The sequence below is a fragment of the Schistocerca piceifrons genome, chromosome 8 (assembly GCF_021461385.2).
Source record: "Schistocerca piceifrons isolate TAMUIC-IGC-003096 chromosome 8, iqSchPice1.1, whole genome shotgun sequence".
NCBI classification, from domain to species: domain Eukaryota; kingdom Metazoa; phylum Arthropoda; class Insecta; order Orthoptera; family Acrididae; genus Schistocerca; species Schistocerca piceifrons.
The window spans coordinates 279,963,320-279,980,658 of record NC_060145.1 but is presented as its reverse complement, the minus strand read 5'-3'; the positions used below and the strand labels follow the sequence as shown (position 1 = coordinate 279,980,658).

Sequence of the window (17,339 nt, the reverse complement as noted above, 5' to 3'; positions counted from 1 at the left end):
TATTATGCTACCTTCCATTTGTAAGGTCTAAGTTTTTCAAATCTCGTCCACTGGAGTACCCAACCATCCTGTCCAATCAGTCTGCTCTGACCCAGGGTTGATGGTGACTTTCCTGAACTTTCTCCATTTCCTAAACCTCACTAATTCTTCTCCTTCATCCTTCTTCCTTCCTCTTCAGGCTTTCTGACAGAAGAAGGAGCCACTGGCTCCAAAAGCTTGCACATTTGTTTAACCTTTATATATGTTTTCTGCTGCCGCTGCTTGATGAGTAGATTTTTATCCATCCAATTACATTTTTTTTTTTAAATTGATTGTTATTGTTGATATATTAAATGGATTGAAGATATTTTTGTTTATTATCAATCTTTGTACTTAGTTTGCTTTATAATACTTGTGTGTAATTGCTTCTTCTCTATATTTTCCACTCAAAAAACTGTTTTTCAATGGTTGATTTAAATGTGTGATAATGGCAATCTGTAATAACTATGATAAAAATCTCCCTTTGTGTAAAGCTGGCACCAGTGAAACAGATCACCAATTAGTTATTTTTCGTGTGTTTCAACTATTGAAAATTTCAATATTTTTGAAAATGCTCCATCACTCACTGACAAATTAGCAGTGCATATCAGTGGTTTCTGAATGTGAAGAATAGTATTTTGACTAGTTTCTTCTTAAATCCTCTCTATTGAGCATTTTGATCTGTTGCTAATTAGAGCTTTTTTACAGATATATGGTGGTATAGATGACACAGCACCCCAACTCACCCAGCTCTGTCATACCCAAGAAAAAGCAATGAACTACTCATCATCTGGAAATAATATGTTTATTCGATTTGTCAGTGACTGGGTTTATTCTGGTAGAGGCTTTAAAGCTTCTTACAAGACAGTAGCATCACGTAAGCCATTTTTATCATAACCAGTGAAGTAACTGCCATTCAGTAGTTGTTCCAACATAATTTGAAAATCGTTTTAAATGTTTACATTAAGATCTACAGTAATAAAATAATTGTTCAAGTGTTATTACTATTAACATGAGTTTTAAAGAATGGGTACGACACATGTTCATTAATTGATTAGTGATTCCAGATGCTTGTATATGATACCAGTAAGTAAAGTATACGTTTTCCTTTTGTTTTCAAAGTGCACTATGAATGGCTGATATAGTACATCTCTATATCAGTTTTTTAGGTATTTTTTGGAAGGAATGTCTTTGTAAATGTGGCAGAATATACTAGATCTGTCAAATAGTACAGCACTTTGCACTTACATATTTCATATGTACTTATCAAGCTTTTGAAATAATTTCAGTTGTGTAAATGTGTGTTCCATGTATGCTGTAAGAAACATCTTCAGTTCCATTATTCGTGTTTACACTGTTCTGCAAATGTAAATTGAAAAAGATGAAGACAATCTAGCGATTATGTCATAAAATGAATTACTTTTCATTATTTTCAGGTTGTGGTGGTCATTTAACAACTCCAAAAGGGTCAATTCATTCAAGCAATTATCCAAACAATTATGACCCCTATGATGACTGCATGTGGCTGATTGAAGTTGACACTAATCATCGAATCAATTTCACAGTCAGCGACATTGACATGGAATCCAGCTCAGATTGTTATTATGATTACCTTGCAGTAAGTTTTGATTTTCTCTTTTACAACCATATTGATAAAATGCAAGTAATTTCCATTCAGGACCGCAGAATTGTCTGATAATGGAATGGGTTCCTTCAGAAAGTGAAATTTTGTTGTTTCTGTGTTTCTCTATTTATTTGGTGCTACAATGCAGCTGAAGTATGAATAACTGATGCTACTCTCCTTTTGAATACAGCTCTTCAGTTTTCCCCAACTCTTCTTCTGAACACTGTGAGTAGGGTAGTGGTGGTCTTAAAACAAAAGGAGAACAATGCATTGAGAGCTGGTATCAAAGATTCAATGAACAACAGTGCAGGTTAAGGGGTGGGTTTGTACTGTTCAGAGATACAATATTTTGCTGTTATGTACATAACCCAAATGTGGCCTGGATTGGAAAGCTGTGGTTGTTCTTTACAGCAGGTTGTGGTTGACTCCCCATTGTCTTCCTGTTCGAGTTGATCTATCCCTTCATCTCAGGTGGTGCCTTTGTTGAAGAGATGTTAAACTCCAGCTTTCCTATTTGCTATGGATTTGGAAGTAATGGTTCAATTTGCTATTAATAGTAATGTTGAGCAGAACTTTCCTACATTTCAGCTGTATGTGACACTTTCACATACCATCAACTATGAGTTCTTATGGATTTTTAATTTTCTTCTTACAACTTCCATAGATCTCAAAATTCTGTTGGACTTGCATAATATCTTCATGTGCTACGTTTCGTGTTCTGACAATGAAAGAAAATGCAGTCAAGAGCCCTGATCCCATAGTTAGACCTTCTTATGTTCATAAACAAATTGGCACTTTTATCTCACTAAAGGATGACCTTGCTGGTATGCTGATTGAAGGACACCACAGCTTGGCTACCAGAAAACTGTTGCACTCATAATTTATTCACTGACACATAATATTCTGCAAATACTATCATGACATGAGAGTTTTCAGGAATGCGGAAGTTTTATATTAATGCTCAGATTGAGACACAGCAAACAACTTCTGTAAACTTTCCTAAGGACAAATTTTGACTAGCGCTAATCTACTCTAATAATTATGGAAATTAACTTCAAGAATACTTCATATATGTATATGTCCATGTCCAGGGCTGACTCTTTATATAATAGCATTGACTATGTTGGTGAGAGTTTTAAGTGTTCACATGATGCTACACAGGCAGTGGCATAGTCATTAGTAGGCTGTCCTTAGCCATACAGGTCCCAGCAGAGGATACAGACAAAGTGTGTCCCAAAATGTTCCACCTATCTTATGTCCCATCCATCACCTTAACCCTTCACACAATATATAGTCCTATGATGCAGTGACCCAAGTAATCTTCAGTTCGATGAAGAGAGACAGAAGGGCAGCTCTCCAATCCACATTGCAGACACCATTGCTGGTATTGAAGGAATCTCAGGCAGAAGAACAAGAATAGTATTAAAAACCAATAAAATTACTCACTGGAAGTAGTATAAGTTTATGCTTCAACAACCTTGCAACTTTGATGAAGAAATTGAAGACCTTTACGGCAAGTTACAAGGATTGTTAAACAGAAGTAATTCACACTGTAGTATACTAATAATCAACTTTAATGCATAAATGGGAACAAAGTTGAGAAATGACTCTTCAGTGGGATAATTGGGATTCGATTCCATGAATGATGTTAATTGTTCCCTCTAGGGAGACTCTTGGCCTAGTGGCTGCTGGGAGCTGCTATATTAATAAATTCATACATTTCTCAAGAAAAATCGAATCCGAAAATAGGCGTAGATAGGATTACATGAAATTAAAAATTATATTGACTGTGCTGTGTCAAAGGACAAACAAATTATGCGGGATGTGTCAGTTTTAAACCAATTCCAAATTTTTAGTGACCACAGGCAAATAGAACTGGACCTTAATCTTGGGGGGAGGGGGGGGGGGGCAGGAGGTAGTGGTCAGAGAGAGAGGGGGGGCAATGAGGAGATGGACAAAGAGAGGGGGGGGGGGATATGAACAGAGAGAGGGATGAGGATAATGTAGATGTAGAGGGGGAGGAGTAGATGGACAGAGAGAGGTTGAAGAGGAGTGGACAGAGAAAGGGTGGAGGAGGAGTAGATAGAGAATGGGGAGGGTAAGATGGATGTAAAGTGGAGGAAGAGGAGATGTTCAGAGAGTGCATTGAGGAATGGATGTGTGCACTACATGTGATACACACACATTTGGGTGATGCTGTGAATAACAAGCTAGTACTGTGATAAATTATAGGGTGGAGTGGGTAATGAGGTATTCTATTACTTTATCTTTTGGACATCTGGGGATTTACAGTTCCTTGGCAATTGTCTACTGGCAACCAGTTATTCACTCTTATTATTAGCCAAAAATACTATTAGGGAGAATATGTAATGGCACATAAGTGTGAGACTGTGTACTCCTACAACAGTAGGCTCATGAGATTATGTAATATATGTTACTTTCTGGAATTGTGGAGGAGTTGAAACACAACATTATTTATTTCACTAGGCTTGTTGTTACTTTCTTTTTCATATAACTTCCATTGTAGCTTGTTTTTCTATATTGCTTAGAAACTGCTTCAAACTGATCTTGATGGCCAAGAACGATTGTGGTGATTGAGAATGAAAGTACAGCTGGTGCTGTTACTTCAGTCGTTCCATGTTTACTTAATCAATGTACCATCACTTTATCCTGTATTTTCCTTGATTTCTGATTATGGATATATTGTATATTAAGCTGAACCCAACAAGAACATGTTACGAATCTTATAGACTTCTAGTGTCTAATATTGATTATTTACAATAGTTTCGTGATTACAAGACAACTGAGAATATAAGACAACCCGCATTTTTAAGAAGATCCTTAAGAAGATTTTATTTTTAATGTATTCAGATTAATCAAAATCACAAACTGCTTTATTGATGTAAAATATCTACTCAAAAAAGTTAACATTATATCTATCCTGAACTTATGCCATTTATTGAGTGCTTACTCTCTAAATCAGTCACCTGTATTATCATTATTTTTAGTCACCACCACCAACATAATTATTTGAAATGATAGATACACATAACCAATGATGGGTTAGAAAGGAAGGAATGTGTTTCTATGTAAGAGCAACAATCGAGTTTATAATGTTGGTTGTCACATATAATTGGCTGTTTCTTGGGACTATGTCACAATTTCTAAGGCAAAGGTGAGGGGGCAACCTGAGAACACAGCTGTTTTTTCCTGAGTACATAGTGTATTTTGCATTTATGTAGGCATGACACTGTGACAATATTCCTTTGTTTGTTGCTTCCAAACATGTCATCTGCTTCCTGCTCTCACATTGGCTGCATAGAATCATCAACTGATACACCCTCTTCCATTTGCATTATACCTCTCATCAAGCATTGACAACATTGCTGCATGAAACATGTAAATGTGCCACTGACCCCTATGTAGACTTTTACCATCTCTGGAGAAATTTATACTGTTCTTGAGTATTTGTACAATTTTAAAGTGAATTCAGTTACGATTACAACTGGACTCAGGCAAACTGCAGTTTGAACATTTTAGATGTCCATAAGAACTCAAGGTACAAGGGATTCATTCCGATCATTGGCATGACAATGAAATTGGCTGACCGCTCACCATTGCCTTTCCACATTTGCCCTCATATTCAGCCAAGCTGGCGTCACTGTTCACCATCCAACCTTTCCAAATTCTTCAAAATAAGTCTGCATATGGCCTCAATTAAACAGTATAAAATTATTGAACTCAACAGAATAGTTTAATCTGGGAATGTAATATGACCCTTTATTTTTGAAAGATGAATTTGGGAAAAACGATACTATCATAGTCGGGTAGATGTTGTACATTACTGAATAAAAATGCTGTATATGGTTTACTATGGTCCTATCTAGTGATTTACAAGTTTCTAAATTTAATTTTTTTTAGAAGTAAAGGAGGCCACTCATCCAAAACAGGATCATCCCAAAACAGGAGTTGTTAAGAGGCACACACAGACAAACAAAAGAAAACTTGCGAGCTTTCAGAGTAACCGTTTTTTGAGCTAGAGTACAAGTACACACACACACACACACACACACACACACACACACACACACACACACACACACATCTATTGTGGTGTGCATTTTGGCAGGTGGACTATGTAGGGTTGGGGTTTGAAGTGGATGTGGATGGATTAGGTAGGTGGAGAGAGGCAGGGAGAGCAGTTTGGTGTGGGTGGCTAGTGGTTTGGAGGGAGGCAGCCAGTTTGCCTGATGTGAATGTGGGAGAGAGGGGTGGCACTTGCACGGGCTAGGCATCTTGTGCATGGTTGTTGGCACCAGTGGGGAGCATCAAACACTGAAGGTGAATGGGGTCATGAATTGGGAGGCGGACAGAGTGGAGGAAACGGAAGTATTTAAGGGGGGGGGGGGGCAGTGGGGTATCAGAGATTGTGGCCATGAAGCAAAAGATTTGTTGCAAGGATAAATCCCATATTCGTAGTTCAGAGAAGCTGATGGTGAAGGGAAGGATCCAGATGACCCAGGTTGTGAAGCTCTCATTCACATTGAGCATAGTGTGCTCAGCTGGATGTTGTGCCCCACCGGGTGATCAACATTGGCCACTGGGCCATTCACCCTTTTGTAAGGTGGTTAGTTATTGTACTGACATAAAATGCTATGCAGTGTTTGCTGCGGAGTTGGTATGTGACATGATTGCTTTGAAGTGTGGGTCAGACTCTGATGGGAGAGGACAAGCCTGTGACAGGACTGCAGTATAAAGTGCTGAATTGATGTATCAAACAAGTCTTGTCCTTGGTCTTAAACAGCGATAATATCCCTCTCGTAAGGGACAGGGAGTGGAAGTGGCACAATGATCTAGGGATGTTGAATAAGTTAGGTGAGCAACAAAATACCACTTTAGAAGTGATTGGAAGGATCTTGAGCAGGTTGTCCCTAACTTCAGGTCATGACGATAAATAATAAGAGTCCGTATGAAGAATATGGTTGAATTGTTTCAGTCTGGAATGATAATGAGGCTCCTCCCACCACCCCAAGAAGCTAAACAGAGCACCCCCTCCCTCCTCCCCCCCCCCTTCCTTAGTCAGCCATTACCACCCTGGACGTGAACAACTTAACCATATCTTATGGTAGGCCTTCAATTATCTATCATTATGCCCTGAAATGAAGGACATCCTACACAAGATTCTTCCCACCCCTCCTAAAGTGGTGTTCCATTGCACACCCAACCTATACAACATCATGGTCCATCCGTATCCTACTCCCACTCCCAACCCTTTGCCTTGGGGATCATATCCCAGTGGAAGACCAAAGTGCAAGAACTACCCAGTCCCCCTCCCCAGTGTTCCATACTCCAGTCCTGTCACAGGCTTATCCTATGTTTTCAGAGGCTATGACCCCCTGTGAAAGCACCATGTCATATCTGCTGTGAATGCTGCACAGCTTTCTATGTTGGTGTGATGACCGACCAGCTGTCCAACCGGGCAAATGGCTACCATCAAACTGTTGCCAAGAACAAAGTTGATCACCTGGTGGGGCATAACTTGCATCTGAGCCTAACTTGCTCAATTTCAATGGCTGCTTCAGAACCCGGGCCATCTGGATCTTTCCCTTCTCCACAAGCCTCTCTGAACTGATGGGAGTTATCCTTGCAACACATCCTTCACTCCCATAATCATCTTGGCCTCAAGCTTTGATAGCCCACTGTCCCCATGCCCTATATCCAACAGTATCCCCTCCACACCTTGTCACCCCCTCCCAACTCATGTCCACACATCATCTTCAGTGTGCTTTGCTCCCCACCATTGCTGACAACTATGCATCGAATGCCTAGCCCAAGCCTGCCACCCTTCCCTCCCACATTCTCAGCTGGCAAACTGGCTACCTCCCTCCAAGCTTCTAACTACCCACCTCCAGACCCTCTCCCTGCCTTTCACCTCTTTCTGTATCTACCCACCTCACCCAATACAACCACCACCCCGCCCTAGTCCGCCTGTCGAGTTGCAGCACTGGCTTTGCACATCCAGTGGGCACCATGCTGAAGCATGAGTGTGTGTATGCATTTGTGCGTGCGTGCATGCATGTGTGTGTGTGTGTGTGTGTGTATTTGCACTCTCTCTCAAAAAGTGATTACTCTGAAGGCTAGCAAGTGTTCTTTCTTTTTTGTATGTATCTGTCAATGGCTCAAAGCTTCTTCTTTTCATTGAGTGGTCTCCATTACTCCTAAAGTATTACACTCTATCAGAAGTTTCCTAAAACACTATAAACATAGCTTCTGATGTGAGCAGTGCACACCTTCACTGTCATGTTAATTCTTTTTGCAAACTAAATCAGAGGTTTTCTATTCTGATTGTTCTCTGGATGCACAGAATGTTCACGTTTTTCATTTGAGTGCTCTTCTTGTATCCCCATACAAACTTTAACGTCTTTAATTACTTTAATTTTGATGTTCAGATATCATCACACATTTTTAAAGTAGGTATCCATTTAAGTCTTCCTATGTGTGAACAGATCAACCACAGTCTTATCTGTAAATTTTCCTTTAATTCTCATTTTATTCATTCTTTCATGAATATGTGTATTTTGTATACTTTGCTCCTCACATGCTAACGATCAGAAATTCTGTTGCAAGGGTGGAAAATAGTTATTAACTGTATGAATGATTCTACTGCAAGAAAGCTGGTGACTTGTGTGTTTCTTACTCTTCACTTCATACATGCCAATGCTGTGTTTGGTGCTTTTTGATCTCATAACTGATCTGCGACATATTCTTTGATGTGTTTACTCACTAATGAGATATTAATTAAAATTTTATTTCTTGTATTACTTCTCAATCCCTGTAATTCTTGGCAGGGGTATTCATGACTGTAAAAATTCAAATGACAAAAATATGTTATGTTGTTTCTTCTTTAAATGTCTCAGATCATCAGTATTTAAATTTCCCTTATGCCACACTGATATTTTTACTCTGTGCACACATAAACATTTAAATATGTTTTCTAGAAAGAGCCAGAAGCAGAATGTGAAAATTTGTAAATTACTACTACTAAAAATTAAGTTCAGTAAATTGAAACTTTCAAACAATGGAAACTCCAGGGAGAAATATCAACAATGCAGGAGAAGGTAGATTGCTACTTCTGTAAAGAAGACAACATTAAGTTTCTGACAAGCACAATTAAAAGACATCTACATAAAGCTTTCGACCATAGCCTTCATCAGCAAAAGACAAACATACACCATTCATACACACAAGCAAGCACACCTCATTCACACATGATCACCAACTCTTTAGAGGTCATGTGTGCATGAGGTGTGCTTGCTTGTATGTACAAAGGGTGTGTGTTTCTATTTTTCTGTTGAAGACTGTGGTTGAAAGCTTTATGTAAGTGTCTTTTACTTGTGCCTGTCTGTTTTCTTTGTGGTAAGCAGCAATTTATCTTTTCCTACATTGTTGTTTAAATTCAAACTGTGGTGCACTGTGCCTGTTCATTTCGTTTTTCAGAAACATCAGTCTGTCTAAAAGGTTTATCTAACTCATAAATGATTATTCCTTCCATGTACAAGCAGTACGTGGATATGAAATATATCACTGTATCTTCAGTGATCGTCTTTTTGAGAAGCATAGGGAACATAGTGTCAAATCCTATATAGTGTACTGCCCTTTCTTTTGGGCTCCACTGCAGTATGATGAAATATATGAAACACTCCTTTAGCCTGCCTTCTGTATGTTCAGTAAATTAATATTTTTAATTTTTAGGACCGTAATCATAATGATTATTTTTTCTAGATTTATGATGGTTCATCAACAGACAATGAGACGCAAATGTTAGCAAAACTCTGTGGCTCTAGTGCACCACAACCAGCGTGGTACCTTTCTACCTCCAACAGCATGACGATAAGATTCAAGAGTGATGGTTCTCGCTCTTCAAAAGGGTTTCTGGCAAATTACAGTGTGGTGAGTAAAATAGGAAACAACAAGTCCAGTAGGACTGAAAAAAACAGTTACTTACTAGCTATGATATAAATATTTTGTATAAATATTACAACAAACAATGGAAAACTGGCTGCTTTTAGTGAAGTATTGTTAAAATTATCTTTTTCCTTTTGTAGCATGCAAATGCCAGAAACCTGCTGGATGCACTTATTTGCTATTAGCTTTGTACCTTGTGCACTCATTACTTCTTGCAGTTTGTCTCAAAATATACTGGACTTAATTGATATACATATATTACCATTAGCTAACCAGTTTGCATCTGTTGCTTTATGCTTTGTGCACTCATTGCTTTTTGCACTTTGTCTCAAAATGTACTGGACTTAACTGATATACATATATTATCATTAGCTAACCAGTTTGCATCTACTCAGGGAGCAGCACCTTGAGTCTGAAAGGTGGAAATAAATGTAGTCTTTATGTTAGCACCAAATTATGATATAATGGTTTCTGGACTTTGGGAAATCCTTTATGAAGTTAACAAAGCTATGAAACCATCATGCACCTCCAATATGAGTACCTTGTGGGGGGCTAAGAATTGCTGATGAACAAGAAATTGATTTAAATGAATAGGTAGAAGGTCGTGCTTTTACTTTGAGGTGACCAATGGTTGAAGAAATATTTAACAGCAGGCCATAAGTGAAGTTGATCTATAGGAAGGACATCTTCTGGGGATATTAGAAATCATAGCAATATTTTTGACATCATCCTCAATTACATAGCTGAGAGTTTTGAAGCAGCTTCATATACCAAAGGCATCAACTTCGTATACTCGGTGTTTTTGTTTCTAGCCATGTCTTGCAATTTTACATTCCATAATTAATAGTGCTATATGTGTCCCAAATCAAATCTTTTTTTCCTTAAACTTTCAATATTTTTCTATATCCTTCATTTTTATTCATTTGATGTCAGCCTGCACCTCCTTTTCACTTTCATATTACACCTGACCACCTAGGGTTGTCAGAAATTTTAACAACGTTCTTAAAGACATTATAGTTATGTACACATGCATTACATATAAAAACATGTGGTGAATTGCTCACTTGCTAAACCGTTAGTTGCATTCTGTGTAAACATCTTTGATCAGATTGGTGATGGTCTGTTCCTTTTAGATAAAATGTAACTTTCCTTCCATTCTGCTGAAGTCTGTGTTTTGGGTCATGGGATTCATCTGAGATTTTTGCAATCAAGGATCCTCTGATTTGCATTCACCACTGGTTTCCCTAAATACAATGTGCCACATGCCTTTCTAAAATTGTGTTGTCATCATCTATCGGCGATTTGTGTGGGTTGTTAATGATATTTTTTCTTGTTATCAAGTTTGGTTGTATACATTTGTTTTTGGCAGGAAATACTGGGAAAGATGCTGACCGTTCTTCTGCCTAAGTGAATTAAGAAAGTCACAGAAAATGTAAAACAAAATAGACACAGTAATAAATACGAATGAGATTCAGTTTGAATATAATTCCTTCCAAATCAATTCCCAAATTGTAATAATAGATTTTATTTCTAGTTTTGGGGGGATTCGCTCCTGTTGTCCACTTCTGTAGCACTTGGCACATGCAGCTTAAACTGTTCACAGCTCTTCAGCTTTGTCTCTTCACGGTTGGATATTGTAACTGGTATTGGCAGTCACGTAACAAGAGTTGCATCAAATCACAATGCCTGATCACTTGTAGCTGAGTTGAAGACTTCTTTGCAGATAGAACACAGCATAGCATTCTTGGATGGGTGAAATATTCAGAAGTAAAAGTATCTTCAAAATGTATGAGGTGTCTAAGTGAAGTTCCTTGGTGAATGTAGTTTAATGCTGCACTGAATGAATATGGAGGTCTTATGTTGAGAGAAGAGAGAAAGTAGGTCCAGCAGGTGCAGATATGAGATGTAGCAGAAAAAGTAAGTACTGTGTCTGATTTTAACTGTACAGACCGCAAGACTCCTGGTCATCGGGCTGTATGGTGGGTGGCAATCAGGTTGGTATCCTATTGCTGTTTGGAGCATTTCCGGACACAGGTTCACTGGTCATAGGGTCTCATTTCGAAGTAGGACTTCTCCCTCCAGTCAGTGAGATTCCAAGCTGAAGACATGTGGAAATGCTCAGGACTGCAGTGAGATATCAACCTGTGGTTTTCATCCATTGCATTCTTACAGCACAGCAGGATGTCAACGATTTTCTACACCTGATTTTGTTGCCTTTCATGGCAAGTCATTCTGGATTTACATTTCAGTAAGATAATGCCCACACACACACTATGAGACATTCTAATGCCAGCAAGGTTGCCAGATCCCCCCCTCCCCCCCCCCCCCCCCCCCAATTGAGAACATTTGGAGCATTACAGGCATGGGTTTTTGACAATGTAATGTGCCAGTTGCACAGAATTTGGTACAATATCCCTCAAGAGGATATCAAACAACAATGCCAATTTGAAGAACTGTTTGCATTACGGCCTGAGGTGGACCAACATGTTCTGACTTTCTCTACTGTGAAGCTCTTTCTCTTGAATAAATCAGCCAATTTTTCTGGAATTGTGATCATTTGTTTGCCTTTACTTGGATGCCACATCTACCAATTTCTGTCCCATTCTGGTAATTCTTTTTTTGTCTTAGAGAGTATTTTCTTTGACTCAACCACAAAACATGTTGCATGCCATTAAATGCTATAAACCATTACAAGCAATCATCATAACTAGACAAGAAAGAGAAAAATTTATCAATTTTACTTTATCTACATCTACATCCATACTCCGCAAGCCACCTGACGGTGTGTGGCGGAGGGTACTTTGAGTACCTCTATTGGTTCTCCCTTCTATTCCAGTCTCGTATTGTTCATGGAAAGAAAGATTGTCGGTATGCCTCTGTGTGGGCTCTAATCTCTCTGATTTTATCCTCATGGTCTCTTTGCGAGATATACGTAGGAGGGAGCAATATACTGCTTGAAGGTGTGGTCTTGAAACTTCAACAAAAGCCCATACCAAGTTACTGATCATCTCTCTTGCAGAGTCTGCCACTAGAGTTTATCTATCATCTCTGTAATGCTTTATCGATTACTAAATAATTATGTAACGAAGCGCCCTGCTCTCCGTTGGATCTTCTCTGTCTCTTCTATCAACCCTATCTGGTACGGATCCCACACCGGTGAGCAGTATTCAAGCAGTGGACGAACAAGTGACTTGTAACCTACTTCCTTTGTTTTCGGATTGCATTTCCTTAGGATTCTTCCAATGTGTCTCAGTCTGGCATCTGCTTTACCGACGATTAATTTTATATGGTCAGTCTATTTTAAATAATTCCTAATGCCTACTCCCAGATAATTTATGGAATTAACTGCTTCCAGTTGCTGACCTACTATATTGTAGCTAAATGATAAAGCATTTTTCTTTCTATGTATTTGCAGCACATTACACTTGTCTACATTGAGATTCAATTGCCATTCCCTGCACCATGCGTCAATTCGTTGCAGATCCTTCTGCATTTCAGTACAATTTTCCATTGTTACAACCTCTCGATATAGTATAACATCATCCGCAAAAAGCCTCATTGAACTTCCGATGTTATCCACAAGGTTATTTTTATGTATTGTGAATAGCAACGGTCCTACGACACTCCCCTGCTGCACACGTGGAACCACTCTTACTTTGGAAGACTGCTCTCCATTGAGAATGATATGCTGCATTCTGTTATCTAGGAACTCTTCAATCCAATCACACAATTGGTCTGACAGTCGATATGCTCTACCTGGGAACCGTGTCTATGGCCCTCTGAGTCTCGTGAATGAATAGCGCGAGCTGTGTTTCACACGATTGTCTTTTTCGAAATCCATGCTGATTCCTACAGAGTAGATTTCTAGTCTCCATAAAAGCCATTATACTCGAACATAATACGTGTTCCAAAATTCTACAACTGATCAACGTTAGAGATATAGGTCTATAGTTCTGCACATCTGTTCGATATCCCTTCTTGAAAACGGGGATGACCTTCGCCATTTTCCAATCCTTTGGAACACTACACTCTTCTAGAGACCTACGGTACACCACCGCAAGAAGGGGGGCAAGTTCCTTCGCGTACTCTGTGTAAAATCAAACTGGTATCCCATCAGGTCCAGCGGCCTTTCCTCTTTTGAGCGATTTTAATTGTTTTTCTATCCCTTGTCATCTATTTCAATATCTACCATTTTGTCATCTGTGCGACAATCTAGAGAAGGAACTACAGTGCAGTCTTCATCTGTGTATCAGCTTTAGAAAAAGACATTTAGTATTTTGGCCTTTAGTCTGTCATCCTCTGTTTCAGTACCATTTTGGTCTCTGAGTGTCTGGACATTTTGTTTGGATCCACCTACCGCTTTGACGTAAGACCAAAATTTCTTAGGATTTTCTGCCAAGTCAGTACATAGAGCTTTACTTTCAAATTCATTGAATGCCACTCGCATAGCCCTCCTCACACTACATTTTGCTTCATGTAATTTTTGTTTGTCTGCAAGGCTTCGGCTATGTTTATGTTTGCTGTGAAGTTCCCTTTGCTTCCGCAGCCATTTTCTAACTCGGTTATTGTACCATGGTGGCTCTTTTCCATCTCTTACAATCTTGCTTGGCACATACTCATCTAATTCATATTGTACGATGGTTTTGAAATTTGTCCACTGATCCTCAACACTATCTGTACTTGAGACAAAACTTTTGTGTTGAGCCATCAGGTACTCTGAAATCTGCTTTTTGTCACTTTTGCTAAACAGGTAGTAGTACTACTACTATGTATGAGAACACAAAAAGTGACATGGAAATTATTTTCCATACCAACTAAAAGCAGCAACAGCTAGGTAATACTTTTTCATAATGGATAAGACACTGAATGAAAGTTATATGTGAGGTATACTATTCCACTCCTTGTGCACAGGCACACAGTTTTCAACTGTACAGGAAACCCGTCTGTGCCCATGATGCTATTAATGCTCACTCTAACTGATGATCCATAGAATATTAATGATACCATTTGACCAACCAGAAATAGGAAGGAAAATGAGTATTTTGCAGCAAATTGTTGTCAGCAATGGGTATGAAACGAAAATAGAAGATGAGATATTCAATTAAAATTACAAAGAAAACCAGCTAAAAGAGCCCATGTAATCAAACAAAAAGTGAAGTTAATGAGATAAAAAGTCATTGCTTTCAGAACAACCAAAAACCTGAAAATCAAGGTTCCACATTCTCTTCCACTCAAAACAGGAAACTTTGAAAAAATGAGGTTCATAAAATATTATGCTATGAGTGTTACAAAAGATACATTTGCCAAAGCGACAGATTATTCAGCATGTCTGTAAAGGGTTTACACATGCAAAAGGAGGCACATAAATGTTGGCACTATTAAAGAAGATCTTCAAATTTAATGTAAAATCAGCAAGAGTAGACACTCCGATATTATATAAGAAATTGAAATTTGTATGGTAAAAAAGGAAGGATCCTGATAACCTACTGTGGAAACAAAATGATTTCTCCATAAGGATCCTGAAGAGCTACTTTGGGAACAAAATGAATTCTCCATCAGTGCTTGTTTTCATGAATATGGCTGTCTGTTGAGATGTTTACTGTGGCTGGTATGCGCTGTCTCCAGCTTCCCTTTCATCTGTTGACTGTGGAAACAATTGACATAGTGATGCCCCCTGGTTGACTGATTGTCACCTAGAACACAAATTAAGCCAGCACATAAGGCTCACCTAGCAGCCAAACATCAACACATCCAACTCCCTTCCCATTACTGATTTAATGTTATTCACAACATGTACTATGATCCTGTTGAAAACATGCACTCCACATTTCTGGGTAAATTTCCTGTTTCTAAGTATTTTAAGGTTTTGTCTCAATCTTTGTCACAAAATTTTGCTTTGAAATTTTAGCATATCTTTTTTGTAAAGGTATGTTAAAATAGATATACAACTTCTTTTAATTAAAGGAAGAGTTTTTAAGTAAACCATTACTGTAAATTTCACCAACTCAGTGCCCAGACATCCCATGTGTACACATAAGGAGTGGAGTAATAGCCCTTATATAATACTTGCTCCCTGTGTTTAATCCAGTTTGGCAGAGTGTTACTTTGGAACCCTATGAAACTTTCAGCATGAAAATTATTTTTCATTTTACTTTTTTATGTTATTCCCTATGCATATAGCTGATAAAGTAAAATAGGTACTTTTTCTTATCTAGTTATGATGAGGCCAATGGTGGCTGGTGCTAGGTAACCATATTAATTGTGTAAAAAAAAAAATATATTAAGTAATTTCTTGTCCATCATGTGAACATCTTGCTGGCAGTTCTCCAACTGTGATAATGAATTTGAAGAAAATGTCCGTGCCAGTTTCATTTTCTGTTTATTTGAAACCACAAGTGATTTCAGCCCCCAAGGCCATTATCCAACTTTGTGGAAACATTTGTAAGGCTATGAGGAAGAGAAATAACAAATAAACCATTGAAAGAAACACGTTGTAATTCCCCATGAGAGAGCAACAGTTTTTAACTGCATACCATGTGTACATTCCGGGTTACAGACGTTGCTCAGTGTGTAACATCTGTGTGCATCCCCAACAACCTGGTTACAATTTCTCTGTTGTTCACAGCACTTTTCGAATTGTGGACTGTGGAATGTTTAGCTTCGTGACACAACTCGTGCACTGCTTGAAGTTTGCAAATTGCATCCAACATTCTGAGCCATATGACAGTAGTAACTTGTTCAACAATTTGTTGCACAGTTGGCCGTCAGACTTCTCTATGAGTAATTCCCAAATCTATGAGTAATTCCCAAATCCCCAGTTAATTTGAACTTCTGAAACATGTTCCTCAACCCCTGTACTGTAAGATATCATTCCATATTTCTTTCATGTGTTCATAATTACAAAAAGCAGCAGCACTACTTTTGTTGTTTTGGTAAAACAGCTTCACAGGTAAAGGTTTGCAAACCTTCTCCAGGCCCATGTTGATGGTCTGCAACTGTAATGCACACTGATGCTTGTGTTTCATCCTTTATGTCATCATACCAGCACATGCGTCTGACACCAAGTAATGATGTTAACACTACAAACGATGCAAATACTTCAGCACACAGTCTTGTATAAAGTTGGGTATCTGTACAGTAAATAGTTTTCTGTCTACATTCGCTCAAGTAATGAAAGTTTACTTAAACCATCCTGTATGTCAAGTGTCCTGGGAGGGCACAGTCATCTTGTACCCTCTCAGGATGCCTGACATGTACCATTAGACAATGGCCTTGGGAGCCAAAACTGGTCATGGTGTTAAATAAATACAAAAGAGCAATTGATGAATACATTTTTTTTTTTTTTTTCAAAATATTAAATGTCCGATTAATACAAGTGGGTTGGTTATAAATTTGAGCATTTACATTATGTATATGGGATCAAGTCTGTTGATATCTGTATGAGTCCTTCTCATGGAATGGGATAGGGTAGTGACCGTATTACTTGATGGCTATGGAAGATAATTGCATAGTCATATTGTTATCCTATTGGCATTACTCTCAGTCAGTGAGTGGTGATTTGGAAGTGATGCTGATATTATATTTATTTATTGATTTTTATTTCTTTATTGATTTATTTAACCTGATAAGATTAGGATCATCAGGCTCTCTCTTACATCTAACCAGGCTCCCTTCATATTTTGCATTCATATGTTTTGGTAGGCACGTTAAAACTACATCTAATAAAATAAAC

At 38.4% G+C, this 17,339-nt stretch overlaps 1 protein-coding gene across 1 annotated transcript in view; it reads left to right on the top strand.

Annotated features, from left to right (window-relative positions):
• LOC124711575 (cubilin-like) overlaps positions 1 to 17,339 on the top strand; it is a gene marked incomplete in the record, with an annotated part of 644,865 nt that overhangs the window by 215,921 nt on the left and 411,605 nt on the right. Inside the window, 3 exon segments of the mRNA XM_047241722.1 lie at positions 727 to 895; positions 1,455 to 1,636; positions 9,425 to 9,592. Coding sequence (XP_047097678.1) covers positions 727 to 895; positions 1,455 to 1,636; positions 9,425 to 9,592 — 519 coding nt within the window.